The sequence below is a fragment of the Kogia breviceps genome, chromosome 10 (genome assembly GCF_026419965.1).
Source record: "Kogia breviceps isolate mKogBre1 chromosome 10, mKogBre1 haplotype 1, whole genome shotgun sequence".
NCBI lineage: Eukaryota > Metazoa > Chordata > Mammalia > Artiodactyla > Physeteridae > Kogia > Kogia breviceps.
The window spans coordinates 84,621,868-84,648,030 of NC_081319.1; the positions used below are offsets into that span (position 1 = coordinate 84,621,868).

At 47.1% G+C, this 26,163-nt stretch overlaps 3 protein-coding genes and 2 non-coding genes across 11 annotated transcripts; 4 read left to right on the plus strand and 1 right to left on the minus strand.

Annotated features, from left to right (window-relative positions):
* Window positions 1-15: 15 nt before the first annotated feature.
* On the minus strand, window positions 16-11,700 carry NFKBIL1 (NFKB inhibitor like 1). 7 transcript variants are annotated; one of them, XM_067006494.1, is made up of 6 exons: window positions 11,477-11,598; window positions 10,967-11,135; window positions 10,071-10,347; window positions 3,503-3,724; window positions 2,687-3,322; window positions 899-1,498 (listed from the first exon to the last, which is right to left on the minus strand). In XM_067006494.1, exons 3-5 carry the CDS (start codon window positions 10,333-10,335, stop codon window positions 2,736-2,738), a joined length of 1,074 nt encoding a protein of 357 aa, XP_066862595.1. In that variant the 5' UTR covers window positions 10,336-10,347; window positions 10,967-11,135; window positions 11,477-11,598; the 3' UTR covers window positions 899-1,498; window positions 2,687-2,735. The 7 variants fall into 7 exon arrangements, with proteins under 7 accessions (XP_066862594.1, XP_066862595.1, XP_066862590.1 ...); XM_067006493.1 differs by lacking the exon at window positions 10,967-11,135 and having other exon boundaries at window positions 16-1,498; window positions 11,477-11,700; XM_067006489.1 differs by lacking the exons at window positions 10,967-11,135; window positions 11,477-11,598 and adding an exon at window positions 10,742-10,905 and having other exon boundaries at window positions 901-1,498.
* On the plus strand, window positions 11,021-13,987 carry ATP6V1G2 (ATPase H+ transporting V1 subunit G2). Its single transcript, XM_067006495.1, has 3 exons — window positions 11,021-11,968; window positions 12,243-12,343; window positions 12,860-13,987. The coding sequence occupies exons 1-3, from the start codon at window positions 11,887-11,889 to the stop codon at window positions 13,031-13,033; spliced, it is 357 nt and encodes a 118-aa protein (XP_066862596.1). The 5' UTR covers window positions 11,021-11,886; the 3' UTR covers window positions 13,034-13,987.
* Window positions 13,988-15,432: 1,445 nt separating this feature from the next.
* Window positions 15,433-26,086, plus strand: DDX39B (DExD-box helicase 39B). Its single transcript, XM_059076047.2, has 11 exons — window positions 15,433-15,619; window positions 16,876-17,218; window positions 17,982-18,109; window positions 18,389-18,481; window positions 20,506-20,689; window positions 21,781-21,899; window positions 23,986-24,117; window positions 24,872-24,981; window positions 25,082-25,226; window positions 25,367-25,514; window positions 25,864-26,086. The coding sequence occupies exons 2-11, from the start codon at window positions 17,008-17,010 to the stop codon at window positions 25,878-25,880; spliced, it is 1,287 nt and encodes a 428-aa protein (XP_058932030.1). The 5' UTR covers window positions 15,433-15,619; window positions 16,876-17,007; the 3' UTR covers window positions 25,881-26,086.
* Window positions 16,363-16,440, plus strand: LOC131764694 (small nucleolar RNA SNORD83). The gene has a single exon (XR_009337904.1). It is a non-coding gene; the product is annotated as a small nucleolar RNA SNORD83 (small nucleolar RNA).
* Window positions 20,741-20,817, plus strand: LOC131764695 (small nucleolar RNA SNORD83). The gene has a single exon (XR_009337906.1). It is a non-coding gene; the product is annotated as a small nucleolar RNA SNORD83 (small nucleolar RNA).
* Window positions 26,087-26,163: the final 77 nt, after the last annotated feature.

Consider the following 26,163-nt stretch of genomic DNA (forward strand, 5'->3'; position numbering starts at 1 on the left):
TTAACACATAGTATGCGGCCCCCAAAATGGCAGTGATTTTTATTCCTTGTCTGTACACCTGCAGCACTCCCCTGTACTCCCTCTTCTTCACAGCTGTCACAGTGCCACTACTCACAGATAAGGTCCAAATCCCTTGACATTCTGTGTCCTTTCTTCAGCACATGCTCCCTCACACCTGTGCTTCATCTACCTCAGGACACTTGTCTTTCCTGTTTTCTGACTCCTGGCCTCTGCTCAAGCTGCTTCCCTCCTCTCCTGGGCCCTTCCATTCCCTCTCCCACAGAAATCCTACCCATTCATCAAATGCCCTCTCCTCCCTCAGAGACCCCCGGGTGATTTCAGCCGGAATCCACCTCCCCTTCTCCTTTTTGCACATCCACTGTACCTTACTCGTTTTTACTCAGCATGCCTTGAATCAGTTGATTAGGTATGGGCCTGCCTCCCCTATTGGATGGCAAACTTGAAACAGAGTTTGCATTTATCTTTGGGCTATTTGATGCTCAGCTGAACTGCACTGAGTAAGAGTCCCTCCCAGACCCTTCTCCTAACTTAATCCAAACCTGCCCCAAGCCAATTCCCCAACTGACCCTCCTCAATCTCACCGGTCCCATTCCCAATTCCGCTTCTCTAACTGAACCCCAACGCATCCTCCTCTGAGAAGTGATTCCTCTTTCCAGGTCTAGAAAGCGAGATATGCACACTCCTACCTCCCCAGTGTTTCATGGTAGGCACTGAGTCACCCCTTGGGGATCCCTGGTTCCTCCTCCCCACCCCCACCATGGAGGACAGGATGCCTGCCGCCTGGCCCCAGGGGGTCAGAGGAAGCCAGGGCCTCTAGGGTTCAGTATTTTTATCAGCCTAGGAAATTAGAGACACAGAGCGGAAACCGTGTGGTCAGAGAAAGTGAACAGCCCTCATCTCAGGGGAACCCCCAACAGGGCTGGGGGCCAGACACCAGGGAGAGACGCTGAAAAGAGGGAGGTCTGGGGGGCCAGGTATCAGGGCTTGTTTTGCTTTGGTTTTATGTGACTCTTGCAGAAGGGCAAATGATGTGCTAAAAAACCAGACAAAAGTCTGCTGGACGAAGGCACAAATTTGGACACCAAAGTTTTCTGTTGCTTACCTCTGAACCCCCAGCTTAGGGGTCCTAACCCCAACCCCGCCTCCACTCCCAACCTGAGCTCTTTGCATGCCACTTCCGAAATCTCCGGCCTGTGAGAGGAACCGGACGCCTGGGCTGCTCACAGCTCGCAGTCTCTTCTCTGAATCACAGCAGCTTCCTCTCACAGGATCTTTCTCACCAGCCCTTCCTCCTCCTGCCCCCTGAACATCTGCCTGGTCCCTCAGAGGCCTGGGATCTTTTGGCTCTCTGTCTTCTCCAAGGGTCTCACGCCCGCCCCATGTTTCCATGCTTCCAGAGGCTTCCCCTCCCTGTCACCTCTTGCCCTCCACTTCCACTCCTGGGATTCTCCTGTGTAGACCGCATTCCATGCCAAACCTGAAAAACAAGTTCTGATTCATGATTCTCTGATGCAGACAACTGCACGTGCCGGCGCATGCCTGTACTCTTCTTAGTCCGGCCCTTTCTCTTTGCTGAGTTCCTGCTGTGTCCTGCTGGTGGCGGTGGGGTCTGGTGCTGTCTGCAAACTTCCTAGTTTGCAGTTCCTGGGAGCTGAAGTGGGGACTGAGTATGAACAGTGGAAGGGAGGGTGCCCTCCCCCACCCCCCACCTTGGGAATCCTGGACCCTCTCCCTCTACCCTCCAGGCCCTTTCCTCAACCTCAGGAAAAGGGGATGTTTATCTGGAAGGCCAAGACTGGGCTGCCCAGAGATGAAGCCCAGGTTTGGGACGGGGGCAGAAGCTAGATGGAGGGAACTGAGAATCGGGGCCCTAGAGGAGGAGAGACGGGACAGAGAAGCTAGAGGCGAGGGATGGCCTCGGGTGTGGATCCCTGGTTGCCCAAGAACAGACAACCCAGGTTACATAATTTGTCTCTTTCCACTTCCTTCCCCTGCCCCTAATTTTAGCAACCGAAATTCCACTCCCCCACAGGGCTCTTCCTCCATCCTTTCTGCTTGTATCCCCCATCCTCCCACAACCTCCTCATGGTCCCCCAGCTCCAGCTGCCCCCAATTCAGATCATTCAGTGACTCAGCAGAGGGAAAGCCCTGTGCTGGGGGAAGGGGGTGTTAAGTGGGGAGGAGGATGTGGTTCTGGCTGGGGAGGGGAGGGAAACTGGTTTTGTTCCCCTTTTTGCCTCTGTTCACATCTATTTCTCCAACCGCTGACTGAAGAGCGGAGAGGAGCCCAGTGTAGGGAGTGGAGAGACTGGAGGGCAAGCTGGGCCTTCTTCGGGCCCCCCTTGTGGGCGGGTAGGCAGGCAAGCAGGGGGCTCCTGGTCTCCAGCTGAGGGCACAAGTTAGGGTGTGCGTGCATGGTGCAGGTGTGCAGGAGCTGTGGGTTTGGGCAGGTGGAGTGGGAAAGGAGATGTTACGGGTGATGAAAACCACAGTGATGGAAAAAGGCAGAGGAGACACCGGGAGCGAGATGTGGAACCAGGTCTTATTAGGAAATGGCAGAGTCAAGGAGCAGTGGTGGTGGCCCGCCTCCCCCCACCCCTGCTCATTACAAGTTTTGCTCCCGCCCCACATCCTCTGCCGTTCAGCACTGGTCTCCTGACCTTACCCTTCTTACTGCCCTGCACTTCCTGCAGTTTCTTGCTCTTTCCCTGGGGTCACTTGAGGGCCTCCGCATGGCGATTCAGGGCCTGAGAAAGGGCTGTCACAGCTCCCATCACTCGGCCCAGCTCCCAGGTCTCAATCTGGCTTCGGAATCGTTGCAGGAAGCGGTCGGGGTGCCAGCGGACCTGCTGGACCCTCAAGTACCTCCTCAGAGCCCCCTGCTCCTCCAAGGGAGGGCCCCTGGCCACCAGGGCTGCAGCCATGGCCTCTGGGTCTCCTCCGCCAGGGCAGGGCCAGGGCACATCACCGAAGCGCCAGAGTCTGCCCCTCCCTGCTCCTCTGGGGTGCTCTGCCCTGGGCCCGGCCCTGGCTGGCTCCGGCACTCGATCCCCGGGAGCCTCCTGTGCCCTCCTGGCTCGGCTCTCACGCAGTTCTTCTTCCTTGGCCCGGGCTCGCTCTCGGAAGAGCCGCTGCTCTTCCTCCTGCTGCCGCCAGCTCTGACCGGAGCCCTCAGCCCGTGGGGGTCGGCAGGCTCCCTCTGCTTCGCACTGTTGCTGGCGCTTCTGGGCATGTTCCCGGGCCATGCGGTCTGACCAGGCTGAGAAGGACTCGGGTTCCTGGGTCTCATGGGAAGCATCATCTGTTTGGGAGGGTGGGAGGTGGTGGTAGCAGAGAGGCCATGAGAAGGTGACAGGTAAGAGAGGTGGGGCAGCACAGAAGAAGGGACCATAGGAAGCCGGTGGAAGCATTTGTGGAGTGGGTGTAGGAGAAGCAGCCAGTGGGGAAGAAGAGCGGCTGTGGATGGAAATGGATTCCTTACCTTCAAATCTCCCAATGACCTCCTGCCACTCGTCCTCCAGCTCTCCCTGCAGCTTCTGTCTCCATTCCCGTTCCTTAGAGGCCTCATCTTCTTCCTCCTCTTCAGCAGAATCCCAGGGGGGTCCCCAGCCCAGAATTTGTCCTGGGGTCTCCCCATCCTTGTTCTTTATTCCCATGGCAGAGGGACAGCGACTCAGCAGTGGCAGGAAAAAATCCGTGTAGGCTGTTTGTGGGAGAGCAGTGAGCAAAAGTTAGCTGGAACTCTCACTCCTTGGTAGGGCCGCCACCTTGAATCCTACAGGTTACTTACTCTCTTGGTCTTAGAGCAATGAAAGGGTTGCCCACATGCATGCCTCCTGGGCGCTAGGAAATCACCATCACTGACAATTTTTTTGGCGGTATGCGGGCCTCTCACTGTTGTGGCCTCTCCCTTGCGGAGCACAGGCTCCGGACGCGCAGGCTCAGCGGCCATGGCTCACAGGCCCAGCTGCTCTGCGTCATGTGGGATCCTCCCGGACCGGGGAACGAACCCGCGTCCCCTGCATCGGCAGGTGGACTCTCAACCACTGCGCCACCAGGGAAGCCCCATCACTGACAAATATTTATTGATACTTTACCACATGAGTGATAAGTGTGGTAGTTTAAAATATCCCGACCTGCGTCTTCACAAACTCATTTAGTGTCCTGGGAGCTCTACTATGTCAATGACATTTCCTGGTCTGCCTCCAGGCACCTAGGGTGATGTCAAAACCCTCTATGTATTCCATTTTTGGCTTGAAAATACTGTCACTTTATACCTCTCATTGTGTTTCTCACCCAAAACTATGTTCTCCAGACTGGGAAAATACTTGAACACCCTGATTTGTACCATTCTAAATATACAAATACTTAATAATTTTCTTTATATCACTTTTCAATAAGCTGCATAAGATAAATATTTTCAGGGGAATTTCTCTCAGTCAGCCTTAGCCAGGGGATGCTGGGAGGGGGATGGAGAGGTAGAGAGTCCAGCCCAGTAATGAATTTGAGCCATAGAAATGTTCCCAGCAGCAGAGCAAACTCTTTCCAAATGACTGCTGACCTAGGGCAGGGGAACGGGGCTGAGATAGAGGGTTCCACTCAGGGTCTGGCTGACAGGAAGCTGAGGGCAAACAGGAGAGGGACTGACATTCCTGAGCTCCCCTCTTCCTGAGCCCTGACCTGAATGCACCAGCTGAGTGCCATGCTGCTCTCCTCACTGCCCACCCAGCACCCTACACCTGGCCAGCCTGCCACCTGCCATGGTCGCCAACCACCTCTGCACTCTCAGGACAGAGGAAGATAAGTGAGGCACCCTCCCTTCCTGTGGACCTAGTTTCTCTCCCTATGGCAGGAAGAAGTGGGCCAGCAGTCTTTAGATCTTTATTCAGTGGTGCTAGAACATACTGGCTACCTGGCAAAAGGATGAGAGAGAGGAAGGGTTGTCCTGTCACTTCCAGGAAGGCAGAAGATAGAAGGGTCCAGCCTTGGCTGGCCAAGGTCCACTGCCCCCACCCATCTCCTGGCACACCTGAGCATCACCCAACCCAAACCGCATCAAAACGAGGGGTGGGGGCACTTCTCTTTAGTACTGACGTGACCTGTCACAAGCCCTCCCAACTTGTCCCTCCCAGCAAGTACCTGGTGTTGTCTTTCAAAGGCTTATATCCCACAAGGGCTCCCAGCAGGTGTGAGGGTGGGTGGAAGGTTTTTAAATTCATAGGTTTTAAGGGGTAAGGCCTCCAACTATAAAACATCATGAGTAAAATCTGGTAAAGAATATTAAACAGCCATTAAAAATTATCTTTGTGTGTGGAAAAAGCTGGCTGCAAAACTGTACATAGGATCCAATCACAGCTCTGTGAAAAAGAAACCAAATCCTATGCTTGAAAAAGATAGACTGGATGGAAATACGTAAACATTCTAGTCTCTGGGTGGTATACTATGGGTGGCTTTCCTCCTACCTTAGCTGATATTTTAATGTGAAAGAGACATAATTAATATGAAATTTTTTCTTTTTAAAGACTAAAGAATAAATTTAATCACTGTTAACAGCTTGCTGTGGTCCCTTCTAGTCTTGTCTTGGTTTATATAAACACATAACACACAATTTCTTTTCAGTTACGTGACCATACTACTATATATTGTTTAGCAACTTGCTTTTTTCATTTTAACACCTCATTTATATTTTCCACAGGAGTATACAGTCTACCTCATTCATTTTTATGACTGTGTAGTGTTCCACTGTGTGCATGAAACAAATCTTCCCACCCCCAATAGAAAGACTTTGTTTCCAAAAATGATCAGTCTTATGTATGTGCCTTTGTGGACTCCTTACAGTACTTCTGTGGGGTAGATTCTCCGAAGTGGAATTTCTGAGTCAAACGTGCAATTTTGCCAAACTGCTTTCAAAAAGTTTGTGCCATCAAGAATATATGAGCACCTGATGAGGTTATAGCTTTATCACTTTCAGAAATCTTTTTATGTATGCAATAAACGATATTATTCAATTACTCTTGAAATGAACTAGGTAATTATCAAAGGTTAAAAAAAAAAGAGAATATATGAGTGCCTGTGTTGTCCTTTACCAAAGCTGAATATCCCCAACCCTTTAAATTTTGCCCATCTGATAGATTAAAAAAATGACTTTATTAATGAAAAATTTCATATTCATATTCTTTGTCTACTTTCCCCTGGAAATTATACGTGTAGATATGAGAGCTCTTTATATAGTATAGCTACCAACCCTTTGTGTCTGTGTCACATATATTGTAAATATTTTCTCTCATCTATCTTTTCAAAATTGTAACGTAGTTAAATCTGTATCAATATTTTCATTTTACAGCTTTTGACTTTATTTCATTCTTAGGAAGGTTTTCCTCCACTCCAAGATTATGCCCTTGTGTGTTTTCCTACTATATTTCTAGAAATATAAAAAAAAGGAAAAAAGTACAAAGTATAGTATGATAAACAACCCTATTCCTACCACAAGGTATGTTAACATATTTTCATTTTGTAACATCATTAAAAAAAAAATCATAGATAAAGCTAAAGTTTTCTTTAATACTGTCTTCCAAGTTTTATTCCCCCCAGGGAAAACCCTCCCATGCATTTCCTGTCACATATAGGTGTTTAATCTGCTGTAACTTACTTTTAAGTCAGGTGTAAGGTAAGACTATTTTTCTCCAGAGAAGACAAATGGTCCAGTATCGTTGATTAAATAGTTCACCACCACCCCCTCCAGTGATTTGAAACACCAACTTTGCCACCAATTTAGCAGTATAGATCAACTTTTTCCTTATGTTCTCTCATTAACATGTTGTACTTTTATATTGGGAAAAATAAATGTGAAAAAAAAGCTTTGTGGAGTAAAAATGTACTTCTTCTTAGTGATGGAAGCACTGTTCTTCTCCTCCCCATAATGAGACATGATTTCTACATTAATGAGATGTTCATACTAATTGGTACAAAACACTTTTCAAAAATGCCGGACCAGAAGTTTATATTAAGTGACGAATGAGACAAAGGAAGAAAAGGTAACAGTGGGTGGGGTGGTTGGAGAGGGCTTCCAGGAGGAGGTGGGGACTTACACTGGGCTGTGAAGGGAGAAAAATCTAGCAAGGTGGAAAACTTAGTAGGGCGGACAGGAAGGCGACAGGCAAGAGGCAGATAAAAAAACAAGCGTGTTTGTTGAAAACATGCTTGGGGTCACTGAAGTCAGAGTCACGAAGCAGGAGTCTCGGGTTTGTGGGCTCGCCGTGGGAGGTAAGGTTGGAAAGCAAAGAGAACATAAACCGGACAGCTCAGTCATCTGCAAAGCAGGGCCACAGCCTACTTCTACTGAGCAGATCAAAGTGGGTAATGGATGGGAAATGTCTAATACTGTGCCAGCACAGGTGCAGTGAATGTTACATTAAAAAAAAAAGAAAACAAACACACAAGCTGGCTTTGGACTTATTCTTTTTGCAAAGACTGTGAGAAAACGACCCCGTTTCTCAATGTTCACTCATTCTTGCTGTATGTAGAGAATGGCTATTGTTGGACTAAGGTGTGTTTATACAGGGGTCTCTGACAGCTAAGACCACCTCCCCATGAGATGTTACCAAAAGCCTCAAAGGTAGTGGCCATTCACTGGCATCTCACTAGGTGTGACAACCCAGCCCAGCCAATTCAGCATGAACTGGCACATCCCTTGAACATGGGCACTGAAGGGAACCTACCCTCCCCCAGGAGATTCTGGGTCATTTCATCTGTTCAAAGGAAATAATCTACATTTTAAGGCAGAGTGGTCTCTTGAGACAGGCCTTTCTATCAAGGAGTTAGAAGGCCACCTGGTGGTAGGGCTGGCAGGGGACCAGGAGGAAGGAAGGCCTGAGAGGGCTTGGGAGTGACCTGAGTGTAGGTGAGATTTCAGCAAGGTCCTGAACCTTCTGGGCCCTGCTTTCCTCATATGTAAATGGAACCTTAATGTCATTCTCACATGCTTCTTAGAATTCAGTACAATGAAGGAAGCACCTACCATACTGTAAGAGACATTTCTGTTACTTAAAAAGCATTAATTGAATAATACAAGAATAAAAATAACAATACTTATCTAGTGAGGACCAAAACTGCCAAATATTTGCCTCACTTACTCGCCACAACCTCCATTTTAGAGAAGCAAATTAGGTTCATAGAGGCTAAGGTGCATGTCCCTGTCACACAGCCTGTAAGTGGCAGAGCTGGAGCTTGGATGGGGTCTGAGGTCAGCCTCAGGGCACTCTGCTCTGTTGCCATGTACAATGTCAACTGCCTGCGCTTTGTAAACCTCCTTTCTTTGTTCTCGGTTAAAAAAAAAAAATCGGAACAGGGCAGCCTATCTCACTTATGTTAGGGGAATTAAAGAAAAGGGGATTTTTGACTATATGGGGGAGGTTTCGGGGATGTGGGTGAGGTTCCTGTATATTCGTGGGGAGCTGTGGGATGATAATAGCAACCAAACTGAGCTCAGGTTGTTCATCCCAACCTAAAGGTTTTCATCTAATGTTCTTACTATAGAGGGAAAATCTCTAAAAGGGGAAAGGGGTTTCACCTGTTATTTTCCTAGGAGGGCTGTACCTCTGCAGAGCTGCCTCCGCTGCCACTAATGTATCAACAAGTCCCCATCTGAAACCCTCAATATCAAAGGCTTTCCAGAATGCAGATATTTTGGGGATTTGATAGAGTTGATCTGAAAGTATACATATAGTTGGCCCTCCATATCCTCAGGTTCCGCATCCGCAGAATCAACCAACCATGGACCTAAAATATTCAGGAAAAAAAAGTTCCAGAAAGTTCCAAAAAGCAAAACTTAAATTTGCTGCTTGCCTGCAACTATTTACATAGCATTTACATTGTATTAGGTATTTAAAATAATCTAGAGATGATTTAAAGCATACAGGAAGATGGTAGGCTATATGCAAATACCATGTCATTTTATAAATGGGACTTGAGCATCTGTGGATTTTGGTATCTTGGGAGGGGGATCCTTGAACCAATCCCTCTCGGATACCAAGGGACAACGGTACACTGTATATATAGTATGTAGCCCGGGAGAGACTGGGTAGCCCCAGTAACCAAACATGTGAATGTTTCTGCAGTGAAACATGAATATTGACATCAGTAGGATAAAAACATCATAAATAGCCTAGCTTTAGTTTACGTTAGGTTTTGTTACCAAATGAGTTTGGTGGCAGACTGATGAAAAATGTTTGGTTCTCAGAGTGTTTCTGAGTTTCAGAACTGTGGGTGAAAGAGTATGGGTCTGTTGATAACCACAGGAACAGGGCCAGTAGCTAGAGTGTTTGTCATGTGCCAAGTGCTCTAATTATGTACTGTGTCAGCTGATTCTCAAAACATATGTCACAGCATGGGTGCTTTGAACACAGGCGTTATTACTGTATAATTCTATAAAGTATCAGACAAGTTAGAGCATAGGCACTCTAGTTAGGCTGCCTGGGATACAACCCTTGCTCTTAATAGCTGTGTGACTTTGGCAAAGTACTTAAACTTCTCTGTGCTGTTTCCTCATCTGAGAGGAACTACCTATACCTTCATAGGGTAGTTGTTGAGGATTAAATGAGTTGCTTTGTGAGAAGTGTCTGGCACACAGCAATGGTTGCTATTATTTAATTTTTCAGATGGGCAAATGAAGCATCAGGCAAGTTTAGAAACTTGCCAAGAATACACAGCTATTAAGTGTGGAGCTGGAATTTGAACCGAGGCAATGTAACTGCAGAGATTACCCTCTATCCTGCTTTTCACACTACAGGCAGACAACCAGTCAAGAGTCAAAGTAGCCACTAATCTAGAGAGATGTGCAATTTGAATACTAGTTGCTGTTTGGGGAATGTTGGGCTCTTAAGACAACGGTAGCTCAATAATGTAAAGGCACAAATGACAGCCACAAGCCAACTTGGTCAACTATTTCCCTAAGTCCCATAACCAAATAACTAGCTTATTTTTCAACCATTGGCCTTCATCTCAGACCCCACCAGTTGCTCATGACCTTGTTCCCCACGAAGCAGACTCACCATCAGGGCCCTGGCGGGCAGCAGCATGCAGCGCTGTGTCCCCGTGGCGGTCCTGGTGGGCAGGGTCAGCCCCAAGCCGAAGAAGCAGGCACAGGGCAGGGGCATCGTGGCGGGCGCAGGCCCGGTGCAGTGGTGGAGGCTGCCCCGCATCTACATCAAGGCCTGGGTGTCGCTGGAGGAGGGCTTGGGCCCGGACCAGCCGTCCTGCAGACAAATAACGACGGAAGCGACGCTCTCGGCGTTGGCGTCGGGAAGTGGAGGCCATGGAACTCTTGGGCTGAGGAAGAAGGATAAACAGGCAGCAGTCAGGAACCCAGCCTTGGATAGTCCCTCCCCCTCCATCTCTGACATTCCCTGTTTCTCCCTTCGGTTCCCCATTTCTTCTTACATTTTCAGCATGAGATGAGGCCAGTCCTAACCCTCATCCCTTTTCCAGGTGATAGGTTTGAAAACAATTTTGAGGGGAGCTGGGGTCACATTTTTTTTTAAATGTGAAATCTGAGAAAAGGATAAATGATTACTTAGAGGTTCATTAGTCCAGGTAAATTTTTAATAAAGGAATTTGTTATATAATAAAGACAGAGACTGATGGGGGAATTTTTATCAATAGAAATCTGAATTTTAAAAAGTCACAATTTCAAATAATGATCTAGAAATTGAATATAATGTACCCGGCAGACAGATGTAGAGGCTTCTCCCTCTGGGACTTGGGGGGAGGGGTTACTCATCAGACCTGCCCCCCGCCCCCTAAGTACCCCCGGAGCAGTAGGCCCGAAGCCTGTGTTTAAGACGCTCCGAGGAAGGGAGGCGGGAAGGGCGGAGACACTCTAGACTGACGGAAATGGCGCAAGCCGAGACGCAGGTACAGGGCGGAAATGAACTGTGAGGCGCGTTACCGGATGTCGTTCCTCCCCGAGGGTGTGGGAGGTGTTTCCTTGGCCTTAGCCTCCGGGGGGAAACTAGGGAACTGAAGATAAAGGGTCCGTCTGAAACCGGAAGACTGGACGACAGGCGAGGAAAAGGAAGAGCAAGGGCTCTTTGGAGGTTTAACCCCGCTTCCCCCTACTGGGAGGAGAGAGGAGATGGTTCAGTGATAGGCGAAAAGATGAGAAGAGAGAAAACAGGGGAGATAAAGACAGGAGAAAATTCACAGTGAAAATGAAAAATCAAAACCACAGTGAGGCCAAGAAAGGGACAGATCATAAAAGAGAAAAACACAGGAAGCAAAAGACAAGGAAAACAACCGCAGGACAAAGCAAGTGAGGTGAATGGAGAAATTTGGAATTGGGAAAGGTGTAGAAAAAGGAGATGGAAATGGGAGGGAGAAAGAGGAAGAGAAGTTGGAAGAATTCAGAGAAGCCCAGCATACTCTATTCCCAACACACCACGCATGATAATTTCCTTACCTTCTCACCCCATTCTCAATCCTTCTATGCCTCCTTCTCTCTCAAATACTCCTCTCCTCTCGGCCCTTGCCCCCATTCCTAGACCTTCCAACTGGGAAAGCCCTGCACCTGCTGTGAAGTTAGCAGAAAGCTTTGGACCTGGTCTCTGCTGCCCCCAGGCGGTCCTTCTGGGTACTGCCAGAGTGAGAGGTGGGAGAGGAGGACTAGCCGTCAATGGGAGGATCAGTTTGGGGGAGACACCCGGTGCAGGAGGCTGAGCGAAAAGGGGAGCACTAAGACCCAGGGGTAGTGGAAGGCTGCAGCAAACAGCTGGAGGAGGAGGAGGAGGAGGCGGTGTGGGGGGAGGGGAAAGGGGGGAGCCATCTGGTACCTTGGTAGCTTCCGAAACGGCATCGGTCATAACGACAGAAATGGCCAGTCAATCCCAGGGTATCCAGCAGCTCCTGCAAGCTGAGAAGCGGGCGGCTGAGAAGGTGGCAGATGCCAGAAAGAGTGAGTCTCCTCATTTCTCCCTTAGGAATCTGGAGATAAAATTGGGGGTGGAAGGACAGCAAACATTTGAGACCTTAGGATAACCCAAGGCTGGTGGGGTGGGGGGAGGGAGGCTAGGGGCGCTTATTAGGAGGGAAGAAATGAGTGGCTCTCAGAATCTAGTTCTTGGCTGGCTGAGAGAAGGCACTAACTTTTTGGAGGGACTGACCCCTGCTGTCACGTTTTGTGTGTGGGGGGGTCTACCCCCACTTTCAGTCCTTTCTCCTGCCTCCAGGGAAGGCCCGGCGTCTGAAGCAGGCAAAGGAGGAGGCACAGATGGAAGTGGAGCAATACCGCAGAGAGAGAGAGCAGGAATTCCAGAGCAAGCAGCAGGCAGTGAGTCGTGGGGGAGGCTGGGATGGGACCCCAGGGTGCAAGTTGGTGGGTATATCTGGTGAGGTGTGTACAGGGTGATTCCACAAGAAAATAAGGTAGTAAAGGGCTGAAGGGGATCTGATGAAGACCATGATATTGGTTAAACTTTGTGATATGTAAGAGCGTCTGGGAGTTTTGAAGGACTTGTACAGCTTGTGGAGGTTGGGGGGGGATTGCCATAGTTTCTGTAGAGTATGATGATATTTGGGGTGGAGGGCAGAGTTTTATGGGCATGGGTGGTGACGTGGTGGGGATGGTACGGTCTGTTGTAGGGTGATGCTGCATGTCAGGTCTTAGGGGAAGAGGGCATTATGTTGGTCTCTTCAGTATCTAGATATTTCCATGGATGGGAGTGGTTTTGGAGAGGGCCTTTCTTCCTGGTCTTGCTCCAGGATCCTTCCCTCCACATGTGTGGATGCTTCTTTCTCTGTTTCTGCTTTCTCCTTTCTGTTTTCCACCCTTTCTCCCACCCCCCAGGCCATGGGCTCCCAAGGGAATCTGTCAGCTGAGGTGGAGCAGGCTACAAGGCGCCAGGTGCAGGGCATGCAGAGCTCCCAGCAGAGAAGCCGTGAACGTGTCCTGGCCCAGCTTCTTGGCATGGTCTGTGACGTCAGGCCCCAGGTCCACCCCAACTACCGGATTGCTGCCTAGGACTCATGCTAGGGCCTGACTCCTCCTGCCAGTTCCCTCCTGCAAAGAAATCCCCAAGTCAAAATCAACTCCCACCATAATCCTTTCTCTCCCTTGCATTACCTAGAAATTCTAGGAAGCAGTATCCAATAATTCTCCTGTGAAATGTATAAATATCTTGCTCAGACCTGAATCTCCTTATTGTTCTTTCACTGGGAGCTTGGAAACTGCCAAGTCACCCTCACCCAGCCCCTCTGTGAAATTTGTAGCATGGAGAAATAGGGATGTGGAAAACACTCTGACTTCAGAGCCTGGCAGACTCGGGTCCCTCTTCTGACCCTGCCACTTGCTGGCTGGGCAACAAGAACAAGCTACTTAAACTGTAACCCCAGTGTCCTTTGCAAGGTTGGAATAATAATAATAATGCCTACCTTGCAGGGGTGTTGCATTGATTAGGAATAATTCTATAAAGAGCCTAGCATGGTTTCCAGCGTGTAGTAGCTGTGATTCAATAAATGGCAAACCTGTGATATTATTACTACCCTCTGCCCACCTGAAACCTAAACACAGCTGTTTTCTCACTTCTGTCTGTGGCTTTGTAATTGTACTCATTCATTCTGTGACCCTAGAAATTCTCTAAAAAATTGGTTCTTCCCACCTCTCTTTCCCCAGAGACCTTATTATCTCTGAAAAGATGAAATGATGGCCTCATTTAGCCTCTCTTCTGTGGTTCCAGAAAGTTGTTTGCATTTCTTAGCCTCCCTTTTTGTCTCTCAAGTTGGTCTTTCTCTTTATTGGATTTCCCTGCTTTTCCTGTTTCCCCAAAGACCCATCAGATGCTTATTACTGCTTCCAGAGATCTAAAGTGATGCTGTGTCCCCTCATGTGCATGGCCTTCCTTTCTGCATCCTCAACACCTTACTTTCCCTTTGTAACAATAAAAAAGTGTCAATAAAATAATTATGGGCAAATCAATTGCTGGGTGGAATCAGCCTCCTTTTGCTTCATCATTTCTCATTTTCAGTCACTCTTGTTCCTTGTTTATGTATTCCCCAAACACCCAGAAGGTGTTGGAGCTTTGAGAAACAAAAGCAAATGGTACATTATTTTTTCTCTAAAGTGAGAAACACGTGGCTTCTCCTTTGTGAACCTGAGGACTATAGACGGTAACTGTAGAGAAGAGCTGGGGTGTAGGAACAAACACTCTGCCCCTTACCTTGCTTTATTTTCCTTCATAGCACCTATCGATACTTGACATGTTTATGTGTTGTCTCCCCTGTTATGTGAACTCTGTGAGGACAGGGCTGTTCACTGCTGTGTCCCCAGATCTTAGGATAGCACTTGGCACAGGATAGGCAGTTGATAAATACTGTTGAAAAAGATTGATATTGTGGGTTTGAAAAACTGTGCTTCTGTAACATCATCCTTGGATCACTGTTATTTCTTTTGGCCACAGAAAACGAGCCTACTTCACCAAGCACTTGAACCAGTGAGGTAATCTGTAGTGTGTATTTATTAACCAGACTCTTTAAGAAGGGAGTCAGGATACAGTAGAGAATAAAGAGGTGTTTACATCCTGGCTCTGTCACCTTATCACCTTACTAGCTGTATTACTTTAGACATGTTGCTTTATTTCTCTCAATCTGTTTGCTTGATATAGCATGGGAATAATGGTACACCTTGGTGTTAAATGGTTAAGTGTGATAACAGGTAAAGGGCCAAACGTCTGTTGTCAGTTTTGTTAAGTCACATATGACTTCTGTAGCATACTAAAGCGAGGCGGGAGATATCAAATGTTTCAGGAAAAAAAATCCAGGCTGAACCAAGGGGCTATTGGGGACAGGCCTAAGCACATTCTGGTAGAATTAACAACATTTATAAAAAGTTATTTAACCCTCAAGCCCTACCGTTTATCGGTAACATTTGGGGCAGAATCTAGACCCTGTCCCCCACTCAGTGGACTCAGAACCCCTTCCTGATTCCAGCCCACGCCCACGAACCTCAGGGCACTTAAGGCATCAGCTACATCGGACAACATTACTTTAGGCAAATGCCGTCCACCGGCTCCAGGGCTGGGGAAAGGGTAGGGGTAGGACTGGTGACCACGACTCACTTCCCACACCTGGGGCCGGTCGTTCCCTAGCTCCAGCGCCAACGCCCACAGGTCACCTTGACTACCGGGCCAAGGACCCCGTGGGAACTCGAAATCCCGCCACCTTGGGTCCTCCTGCGCCCACGGAGGGGTGCCCAGAGAGAAGGCCTGCGTGGCAAGAACGTAAATGAAGAGAGATGCGTGGAAAAGAGCAGGACAAGGGACAAAAGATAACAATGGGGAACATGCTAGTTTCCTTTATGCCTTTTGTTACTGGTAGTAGCGGAGGAGTTAGGAGTGGCTTAAAAAAATTTTTTTTTCCACACAGGCATTTTCTAAAGGCAACCCTGGAGAGCGCGGAACTATAGAACCGTGGAAGGTCCTTCTTCCGGTCCCTTACGTCTGCGCGGTAGTAAGGCGGGAGGCCGGCGTAGAGGGAAGCTGGGAACCGGAAGTGAAGGCAGGTTCCCTCCTTCGTCGCTGTTGCCGCCGCCATACGCCTTCGCCTTGCTCAGGTAAGCTTTGGCCTTCGGCACCATCCGCCTCCATCTGCGTTTCTTTGCGGCCATCCTGTCACACGGCCTCCTAATAACCCTTGTACAGGCTATGGTCTGGTCGCTGGAGTCTGATTGGGTCGTTACTTCCATCACTTGCATCCCTCGAGATCAAGAAACTTCGGGGGGAGGTAGGGAAGCCAGGGGGGCCCAATCCAAGATGGTGGCCCCGGCGCCATTGTGCTTCCTTTGCTCTTCGCTCTTTCGGTGGGACCCTCGGTTACCTGGAACCGAGCGACAGTGAGAGGCGGCGCTAGATGTCTTCTGGTCCTGGGCATTTGCAGAGGGCGGGGCTCTTCTCACTTTCCCGCTTATCTCTCGGTCTGCGGTGGGAATGGAAGAAGTACCAACTTGTGGGCCTAGTTAGCTTTTCCTCACCTCGGACTGCCCACCATTATCTGGAGTGTTTTCCAAATGTTTACGAGTGGTGTCGTAGTGTGTTTTCGGAAATGAGCTACACCCAGTAGTAATATAACAGCGATGGGAGGTCACTTGGTAAAGCTTCTGTTAGCCGGAACGAGGATACATCTTTTTTAATTATTGTGTTCTTTTTAATTCATCTATGATGGAGGAGTGGGTTTTTTCCCTACCGAGCCATTTCTCTAGGCCTCTCCATCCGCCATTAATTACACAAGGATTTCTTAAGCGCCAGAAGGAGGTTATTGAGGAGTGGGAGGCTGGAATGCTGCGAGAGGTGGATGGCAGCCACATGATGTTTTCATTTTGAAAAGTGAGCGCTTTGCGTACTGACGACCGTAATCTGTCATCATTGACTGATAGCTGCTGTCGACACCGTAAAATTATAGGGAAAGCACATGTCTTCCGTTGAGGACTTTTCGTTTTGTCACTTGTATCTCCATTCTCTATTTTAAGTCATTAGTAGTATTCTGCTTTTCAGATTTTTTTTTTTTTTTTTTTTTACTCGTTACTGTCACAGACCAGGAGTTTATAAGTGGGTTTTGCCCTTCCAACTTTCCGGTTTCTACTTCTCTGATCCTATCTTTTTGGGAACTTATGTCCTAACCACTTCCCCTGGGCCCACTTTTCCCATTCCCTGTATTATGTTTGCCTTTCGCTTTTATGTCTTGTGCTTCTTTATTATTTTTTTTCCAGGTAAATGTTTCCTAGTTTAGGGAAAGTGGAAAGAGTGTGGGGATGGAAAAGATGGTGAAGGCTCTGCTCATGACTGATAAGTCTTCTCTGTTTTTTTCCCCCAGCTCTTCTGTCAGAAACTAGTGTGTTTCTTTTCCTCTACTGTTCCTCAAGCCCCCACTTTCCTCCTCTGTCTTCCCTTATTCTGCGTGAACTCATCCAGAGACCCCTCCCCTTCTCCCCCTGCCGGCCCAGTTATGGCAGAGAACGATGTGGACAATGAGCTCTTGGATTATGAAGATGATGAGGTGGAGACAGCAGCTGGGGGAGATGGGGCTGAGGCCCCTGCCAAGAAGGATGTCAAGGGCTCCTACGTCTCCATTCACAGCTCTGGCTTTCGTGACTTCCTGCTCAAGCCAGAGTTGCTCCGGGCCATTGTTGACTGTGGCTTTGAGCATCCATCAGAAGGTAAATTTTCTGTTGGGCATGGAGTATTCATTAGGTTCTTTAAGGATACAGGAAACAGTATGGTCATGGTCCCTCAGGTGATACAGATTTATATTCAGGATAGACCAGGAAATAAGTACCCAAAACTATTTTAGCAATAGAAGAGGTTTATATAAGTTGGTCTTTTCACTCATGATAGCATGTAAGTGCTAGTGATCTAAAAGCAACTTAGAGTGGCTTTTTTTCTTGCCTGTTTTAAATTTTGTCTCTCTGACTTTTAATTTAAAATTTCCAGAGAGGAGCTGGTTGGACCCTTGGGCCAGGCCAACTCTGGTCTCCGGAAACCTTTATGGCTGGTCTAAGGATGGCTGGCTTTTGGGTCATGTACCACGTTCTTCATTTTGTTCGAGGTTGTTGCAGGGTTATGTGCCCCAAAGCATGATAGTCTAAGTATGAGAAATAGCCTGTGGCAGGCACTCAAAATTCATGGATTGCTACAGATTAAGGAACATTCAGACAGAATCAGGACCACCTAAGGCGTCCAATTGGTAGATGCAACAGGGTTGTTAGCAGGATTTTGGGCCCTGGAGCTGGAAGAGGCTATGTTAGAAGGAACTGGGAAAGTCTGATTTGGGAATCACTTTGAGGGGGCAGAGAGGTAGAAAGGGTCTGGAAATTGACAAGAACAGCTTAAGAATTGAGTGGTGAGAAATGGGTTTGTCCTGGTGAAAAAGGTGGTGGAGTTTTCTGGAGACTGATTTATCTTTTTTTTCTCTACTTCTAGTCCAGCATGAATGCATCCCTCAGGCCATCCTGGGAATGGATGTGCTATGCCAGGCCAAGTCAGGCATGGGAAAGACGGCGGTGTTTGTGCTGGCTACACTGCAACAGCTGGAGCCAGTTACTGGGCAGGTACACTTGGGGAGAGTGCTGGGGAAGGCATTTTGGCTAGTAATGTTCAGGAAGGGTATTTTTGTCTCAGCTACATGAGGTATTCGGAGCCAGGAGTGCTTGTTGTTAAGATGACCTTTATCATCCTTGATCGATAGCCATGAGAATATTCTATAGTAATCACAGGGTTGATGATTTAGATCCAGAATTGTAGTCACCTGTGATCTGCTGGGTGTGCTTTTGTGACATACCTGGTGAAGGGATGTACTGTATGTGTGTCTCTGTCTACTCCCCCCTCAGGTGTCTGTACTGGTGATGTGTCACACTCGGGAGTTGGCTTTTCAGATCAGCAAGGAATATGAACGCTTCTCTAAATACATGCCCAACGTCAAGGTAAGCCAGGTTAAAGAGACCTGGGGGAGTGAGGGTGTGTGGGGAGTTGGAGGCATTGGAGACTTACTAGATTAGCAGTCTTCACATCCCACAGGCGTTAAATATCTATACACAAATTCCAATTATATGTAGTATGTAGTACATTTCTGCAACTTAGGTGTATGAGAGATTTATGCTCTAGGGCTCATTTGGGTATGCATTATACTTTCAGAGACGTCTGCTGTATTTAACTTTGTACCCTCCTTGGGTGAAAAAAAACAGTATTTTTGTTCAGATTGTTGTAATTTTTGTCACATTTGATTATTAATTTGTATGTAGAACTAGGAATGTGTGAGTAATAGCCCTAAACTAAAAGCAATTTGTTTAAAACCAAAGTAGTAAAAGTAGTATCTGTGCTTGGGAAAAGTACATAGGTAATCCAGAGAGCCTTATAACGAAAAGATTTCTGTTCTCCCGTCTATTCGTACTTCACAGAATACCACTAGTTATCTTTTTTTAAAATTCTGATTTGTGAAACCAAGTATTAGGCGCTGTTTTCTGTTTGTCAACTTAAAGGCCTTTTTGACTTTTTCGTGAAAGATTATTTAGCTTGTTTTCACTTTTTTTCCTAGAATTTGAAAACTGTATTAATTTAAATTTTCTAAATATAGTCTGAAAGCTGGTGTGTGTGTTATATATGTTTGTATTCTTATATTGTCAGTTTCATTGGGGTTTACTTTCTGTCCTTTTAGCGAGTGGTCTTGTTGGTAGGTTGATTCTATAAGTTGAAAACCAGGAAACAGTTTCCATTGTTAATGGCTATGGAAATATTTGTCATTGAGCTCAGTAGAGAGCTAGGATTGCACTTTTTCCTCTATAGGGTCTGACTCCTCACCTTGTGGACTTAAAAGAGGATGGTCTTGGTGTTAAGATCAAATATAAATTGTCATTGGCATAGTCTTTTCTTTCTTTTGCTCAAAATTATGTTTCAGTGATTTGTTTAAGAGGTTGGGCTAGTTCTGCAGAATGTCTTACCTCTGAGTTTGTCTGGTTACTCCCTTGTGTTGTTTTAATTTGTTCTTCCCTCCCAGTGTTTCCTAAAAACTGAGCTTTCTTGCTCTCTCTCCCCCCCCACCCCTCCCTCCCTCCCTCCCTCCCTCCCTCCCTCCCTCCCTCTCTCTCTCTCTCTCTCTCTCTCTCTCTCTCTCTCTCTCTCTCTCTCTCTCTCTCTCTCCCCCTTCCTTCCTCCCTCCCTTTGCCGTGGCATGTGGGAATCTGAGTTCCCTTATCAGGGATTGAACCCACACCCCCTGCATAGGAAGCATGGCGTCTTGACCACTGGACCACCAGGGAAGTCCCTAAACTGAAATTTATAATTGAAAGCTTAACTGGTTCAAGTTAAACATTTTTGGCAAGAATTCTTCATAGATGATGCTATGTATTTCCTGTTTTGTTGCAAATCTCCTTGTCCCACAGTTAATGGTTTTAGATTTACCCTAGAATTAGGGTCCTGACAGTCTGATCTTTCCCCCTTGAAACTAAAAAGCAGTTTTTGGTGCTATTGAGAGAGTATTAAGGCCCAGATTTTCAACAACCATTCTCTTAATGGTTTTAATATGGAGTAGTATATTTAGCCTGAATCAGTAATTTCATAGGGTTTATGCAAAGGAGTTTAAAAATCTGGGGTCATTTAGGAAAACTTGATGTCCATGAGCTTTTTTTGGTACTTGACACTGGTGATTTCTTGCCGTCCTCATTTTTACAGTGAAGCCTGGCCTTGGTGAAGGAAGATTGTTAGATTAAGTCAGAAGAACTAAATGCTGGTCCTCACTGCCTCAATCAGCCATATAATTTAGGGCAGGTCACTTGTTTCTTAGTTTTAATGTTTGGAGGATATAATAATTTTAGATTAGGTGATCTCTTATGTTCCTTTTAGCTCTGAAGTGTTCTAAGACTTGGTTTAGAGTAAACTGAAAGGTTGGGAACCTTGGGGAGGTTGAATTCTTTCCTTCTTCGTGAGATACTATTTTCTTCTGGGTTGGCAGGTCGCAGTGTTTTTTGGTGGTCTGTCTATCAAGAAGGATGAAGAGGTGCTGAAGAAGAACTGCCCGCATATCGTCGTGGGGACCCCTGGCCGCATCCTAGCCCTGGCTCGAAATAAGAGCCTCAATCTCAAACACATTAAACACTTTATCTTGGATGAATGCGATAAGATGCTTGAACAGCTCGGTGAGTAGCAGTACTGGGACTGGGCTAGTGATCTGGGAGTTGCCTTTTGGAGCCAAATGATGTTTATTTGATACTGGAGCACTTTAGTGCCAGGACGACTCTTAATCTATCACCCATGACTGATGGCTCTGGCTTCCCTGGTCAGTCTTTGTTAGGCTTTTTAAGCATCCTTAGTGATCAAGGAGGAGGGTGTTAATGTTCTTTTTTTGGTGATGTTTATATCATTGAGAGAAGGGACTTTACTGATCTTGGATGTTAGTCACACCACCATTCTCCTTTGTAAAACCCTATAGTGGGTGTCATAGGGGAGAAACTTGAGCTGGACGAGGAGACAGTCTACTCTTTTGGCATCCTCAGCTCAGCATATATTGTCAGAATTTATAGCTGAATAGATCTCTAGACTTAAGTTCTAGAATTAATATGGAGGGTGTTTGCGGGAGTTTGTGTGGTGTGGTATTCTGGTGTGCTAAGTGGGGTTAAGTAAGGAAAATGTTCTGTAAGAACTCAAATTTGGTGAATGAGAGAGTAGGGATCGACATAGCCCCAGGGATAAGTCATTCCAAATGATCTTTGGCTATTCTAGATGGCGAGCTATAAGGTGGGCTCCAAGTAGAGATGTCATATTTGCCTGACTGGATAGGACAGTGTGATCCAGAGGAAGCATGGAATGGACTCTGACAGCTGGAATGTAATAGGTGCGCGATATTTGTAGACAGTTGGAGCTTGGGGAGAGAGGAATAGGGAGAAGGGCCTTGTAAAGCATTTTTCAAAGGACTTATCTTTGTGAGCCTCTGCAGTGGGCTTTATCCCCATTTTTTAGTTGTGGGCTTTGGGGTTTCATCTAATTTCTTGTGTGGTTAAAATACACAGCTGGAACCTGGTCCCAAATCCATTGTTCTTTCCACTGTGTTATTACTATGGATATGATTATATGGTGGTTGGAGAAAATAGAGTAGAGAGAGGCCTGAGGCAAATCTTCCCCTGAACCAAGACTCTTGCTTACCAACAGTTTTTACCTCATTGGTAAGCCTGTTTCTGGTCTTTGTTCATGATATATGCTTCTCTTCTACTATAGTTTCTTTTTCTTGTAGACATGCGTCGGGATGTCCAGGAAATTTTTCGCATGACCCCCCATGAGAAGCAGGTCATGATGTTCAGTGCTACCTTGAGCAAAGAGATTCGCCCAGTCTGCCGCAAGTTCATGCAAGACGTAAATACCCTTCTACCTTCTCTCCCTCCACTCCCCGCCCGCTGCCTCCTCCCCCTCCGCGCCCTCTTCCTCCAGACTCCCTTGTCCTTCAAGCGCCAAGAAGGGGGCACATGCCCATTTGGGAGTGATGACTCCTTGAAGAGACACACAGAGGCAGAGACAGTTAGTGTTAGGGTCTGCGCGGGCGCCAGGGAAACTCCGGAAGACTTGGTCGGGTTAACGTGAGAGCGGGAAGTGTTCGACTTTTTTTTTTTTAATCACAGCATTTTTGAACCTCTTCTCCCTTTGGGGGAGGGCAGGATTTTCTGCCCTACCACCCACCCATCGTCTCCTACATACTCCCTACAGCCACGCACCCTCAAGGTGGCATCGAGCATACAGCCAGAGCCTTCTGCTCCCCAAACTCATAATGTCCCGGTGGCAGGAGAGCAAGAGAGGGACAGACAGATGGCAGGGCATGTCCGAAAGAAGAGCAAACAGCACAGATGAATCCGCTCCCTCCCCACCTCCAGGGGTGGGGGCCTATGGCACCTCAATCCCCGAGTCCATACTCCTTCCCACCCGTACCTCCTCGCACCCATCCGGAACCTCGGTTGATGTGAGCCGGCAGCAGAGAAGCACCGTGGCGCGGCGGGGGAATGCGGACGGCACCCGGCGGTGGATGGCGGCAGCGGAGGCCGCGGGGAACCTGACCAGGAAGCCGAGGACCAAACCAGCCTCTTTTTCCGTTCCCGGTTTTTTTCCTGAACCCAAGGCGTGCCGTGTTCCCTGTTTCCCTCCATTTATGTTCGTGGGGAGGGGTGTTCTGAATGGGGTGGTAGAATTTTTTTCATTTTTTAAAACACTTTTTTTTTTTTAATACTTAGAGGGATGTGGGAAAGGTAAAGTGAGGAGCTCCACTTGGATGTAACCAGGTGGGTGCTAGGGTCTGGGGCTAGGCGGGGCCATTGTATAGCAGTGGAGTGTGTTCTTTCCCTCCCTGCTCTGCTTCCCATGGGACCAAAACTCTTCAGCTGTACTTGGGGCTCAGATTAGATCGGAAAGAAGCCATGGAACTTCTGTTTGGAAAGCCTACCTTTGCTAGTCTGACTTCTGAGATTGGGCTTCTGGTTTTCTCCCATGACACACACATCCTTTCCCGAAATCTTGGACCCTGGGGTTTTATGTTAACTATGTCTTCAAGTTAGTGAAGAGTGCTAGGGAAGTTGGGCTTTAGAATTGAGTCTTGTGTCAATTTCCACCTTTTTTTTTTTTTTTTTTTTTTTTTCTTTAAATGCCGCCTTCCTTCCCTTTGAGGGTTGTGTGTGTATGTTTTGTTTTGTTTTGTTTTGAAAGATGAGTGAATAACTGCTGCTCTGAATTTGCTTCTTAGCACCACTTACTGATACCTTCCACATAACAGTATAGGTGGTTTGATTTTTAGTTGAGACCAGTCTTATCTAAAACTTTCCTTGTGGTCTGAGGGCAAGTTGTTGCTCATCTTGAGTAATTTTTGCTTCTCTTTTCATGGCATTTTGATTTATGTCCACTGAAGCATTCTAATCTTCCACCTTCCTAATGGGGATATGGAGGACGTCCACCTTCCTAATAGGGATATGATTCTCATAGTTGAGAGCATAAAATGGAGTAGTTCTTGTCCTCTCCCCGATATTAAACCAGCTCTGATGGAGTTATTCTGACCTCGAGTCACTGTTTCCCATCATTTCCCAGGTGTTTGGATCATGTTCTCTCTTGGAGAATCACCTCCCATTGTTTTCTTTCCTCCACCACCTCCATTCGAGGTAATGGCATCTTGCCATTGGGTGGTTGTACTGTGTCTTTTCCTCCCTGCAAAGTTTCTTTCCCGTGAAAATTTTCACTTGGAAAATCTTACAACTCAACTGATAGGAAGGAAATTAGATCTACTGTGGAAAAGACCACATTAAAATGTGGGTATTTTTGGGGGTGGGGTTGGGTTTCCAATCCCCTCTCTTCTCCCCATCCCGCCATGGGGTGTATTGGAGATCAACTTCCTCCACCCCCCCAGGTTTAACCCCCCCACTCTGCCCTCCCGTTCCCCACCCCTTCCCTCCCCCCTCCCCCCCAGCCAATGGAGATCTTCGTGGATGATGAGACGAAGCTGACGCTGCATGGGTTGCAGCAGTACTACGTGAAACTGAAGGACAACGAGAAGAACCGGAAGCTCTTTGACCTTCTGGATGTCCTTGAATTCAACCAGGTCAGTTGTTCAAGGTCCAGTAGGGAGAATGAGCACGTCTCCAACTGTTGCAGAAACCTCTGTAATATATCCTTTTATTGAGGAAACCATGTGTGTCACGTGAAAGAGAAAGGTGGAGAAATTCTCTTAAGTGAGAGAAAAATGTCTTGGTGGCACTGAGCGTGAGCAAGGTGGGAACTGCTTTTCTGTTCCATGGATGGCATAGATATTCAACAAAATAAAGCTCAAATTATAAAATCCTTAAAGAGTTTTAGAAAGTCCAGAAATACATTAGGCCTGTTAGGTTCTTAAGTTTTATTTGTTTCTTGTACTACTTAATGAGGGAGAAGTATTCCATCACTTTACCTGTTGTGTGATTTGCTTGCACTAAAAACTGCTTTCTAGAATTAGGGTAAGTTCTTATATTTGACGTTTTGGTGAGTCGGAATATCGGTCGTGGTCTTTCCAGACTTTAGTTCAAATTTTTACCACTCATGAGCTGGCTTCATCCTTGTCTCCTAATATGTCTGTTAATTTTAGTTACTGTTTTCCATACCTTCTCTGCAGCATGTCTGTCTGCTCAGGAAAAATCAGAGCCAAGAGGGAAAGGCTAAGTAATACTTAGAGCAGAAGAGGAAATATGTGATGGGGACTAAGAGGAGTTCTTTTAGAAGAGTGTAATTACTGAAAACTCTTGCACGTAATCTGTCACACACACACCCACATGGACGCACATCCCCCCCAATCTTATATGTACACACACACACACACACAGGTGGTGATATTTGTGAAGTCTGTGCAACGTTGCATTGCCCTGGCCCAGCTCCTGGTGGAGCAGAACTTCCCAGCTATTGCCATCCACCGTGGGATGCCTCAGGAGGAGAGGTGAGTCAGAGATGGGGAAGATGCTTTGTGTCCTTGCGAGGAAAAGAGACCCTTGAGAGCAAGGAATCTCGACATTTTTCTGCTTTCCTTTCTCTCAAAGGCTTTCTCGGTATCAGCAGTTTAAAGATTTTCAACGACGAATTCTTGTGGCTACCAACCTGTTTGGCCGAGGCATGGACATCGAGCGGGTGAACATTGCCTTTAACTATGACATGCCTGAGGATTCTGACACCTACCTGCATCGGGTAAGCCCCACACCCGGAAGGTATCCTAGTGTCCTTTCCCACCCCCTTAGTTTATCTTTTCATACCGTACATCTTCATTCCTCCTCTTGGGTGTCTTCCTTCTTTGGGGTCTACCAATTCTATCATCTGTCTCCTTCCAGGTGGCCAGAGCAGGCCGGTTTGGCACCAAGGGCTTGGCCATCACGTTTGTGTCAGATGAGAATGATGCCAAGATTCTCAATGATGTGCAGGATCGCTTTGAAGTCAATATTAGTGAGCTGCCCGATGAGATAGACATCTCCTCCTACAGTGAGTAATCATCTCATGAAACTGGCTCCCCCAGTCCTTTAGGTTCTCCTTGTTCCTTAGTGGGTTTTTTCTTAAAGCCCCTGGTGCATAGTGGGCACTTGACAAATTTGTCACCTGTTTTCTCCCCTGCACCCCCATCTTGGTGCCCTGTTGAGATGTTTAGTTGACCTCTTTATGGGGTCTCTTCTCATCAAATTACTTCTCATCGAAGTATTTCTTTCTTTACCCCCAAATGTATCCTCTGACCCACACACTGCATAAACATCTGCATGTGTTTCAGGGGGGCCTTTTCTACCAACCTAGCTTTTTCTTTTCCATACCTTATTCTAACTGCCATGTTTTTCTTCAGTCGAACAGACGCGGTAGAGGACTCCCCACCCATTCTGGAGTGTGACAGTCTGCTCCTCTTCAGGAGATGATGCCAGGCGTGGGGGTTAAGGAGACACTGCTGCCGCCTACCCTTGACGACCCCGTCACCCACCCCATGGCTTCCCTCTTTTGCATCGCCAGCACTCCTAAACCCCCATTTCCCTGATTTGTCAGAATTTTTTTTAACAAAACTAAAAAACTCATGCGTCTGTGGTGTCTGTAAGCGCTCCGTCCCTTTATTGGATTTCGGGTGAGGCTATTTTAGTGCATAATCCGGAGT

Excerpts from the sequence above, each read along its gene's own strand:
- NFKBIL1 (XM_067006489.1), bottom strand. The coding sequence starts at position 10,798 with ATGAGTAACCCCTCCCCCCAAGTCCCAGAGGGAGAAGCCTCTACATCT. Across the intron at positions 10,348-10,741 it reads CCTCTACATCTGTCTGCCGG|CCCAAGAGTTCCATGGCCTC; the intron begins GTACATTATATT and ends CTTCTTCCTCAG. Across the intron at positions 3,323-3,502 it reads GGTCATTGGGAGATTTGAAG|ATGATGCTTCCCATGAGACC; the intron begins GTAAGGAATCCA and ends CCTCCCAAACAG.
- ATP6V1G2 (XM_067006495.1), top strand. The coding sequence starts at position 11,887 with ATGGCCAGTCAATCCCAGGGTATCCAGCAGCTCCTGCAAGCTGAGAAG. Across the intron at positions 11,969-12,242 it reads GGTGGCAGATGCCAGAAAGA|GGAAGGCCCGGCGTCTGAAG; the intron begins GTGAGTCTCCTC and ends TCCTGCCTCCAG. Across the intron at positions 12,344-12,859 it reads TCCAGAGCAAGCAGCAGGCA|GCCATGGGCTCCCAAGGGAA; the intron begins GTGAGTCGTGGG and ends CCCACCCCCCAG.
- DDX39B (XM_059076047.2), top strand. The coding sequence starts at position 17,008 with ATGGCAGAGAACGATGTGGACAATGAGCTCTTGGATTATGAAGATGAT. Across the intron at positions 21,900-23,985 it reads GCCGCAAGTTCATGCAAGAC|CCAATGGAGATCTTCGTGGA; the intron begins GTAAATACCCTT and ends CCTCCCCCCCAG. Across the intron at positions 24,982-25,081 it reads GGGATGCCTCAGGAGGAGAG|GCTTTCTCGGTATCAGCAGT; the intron begins GTGAGTCAGAGA and ends TTTCTCTCAAAG.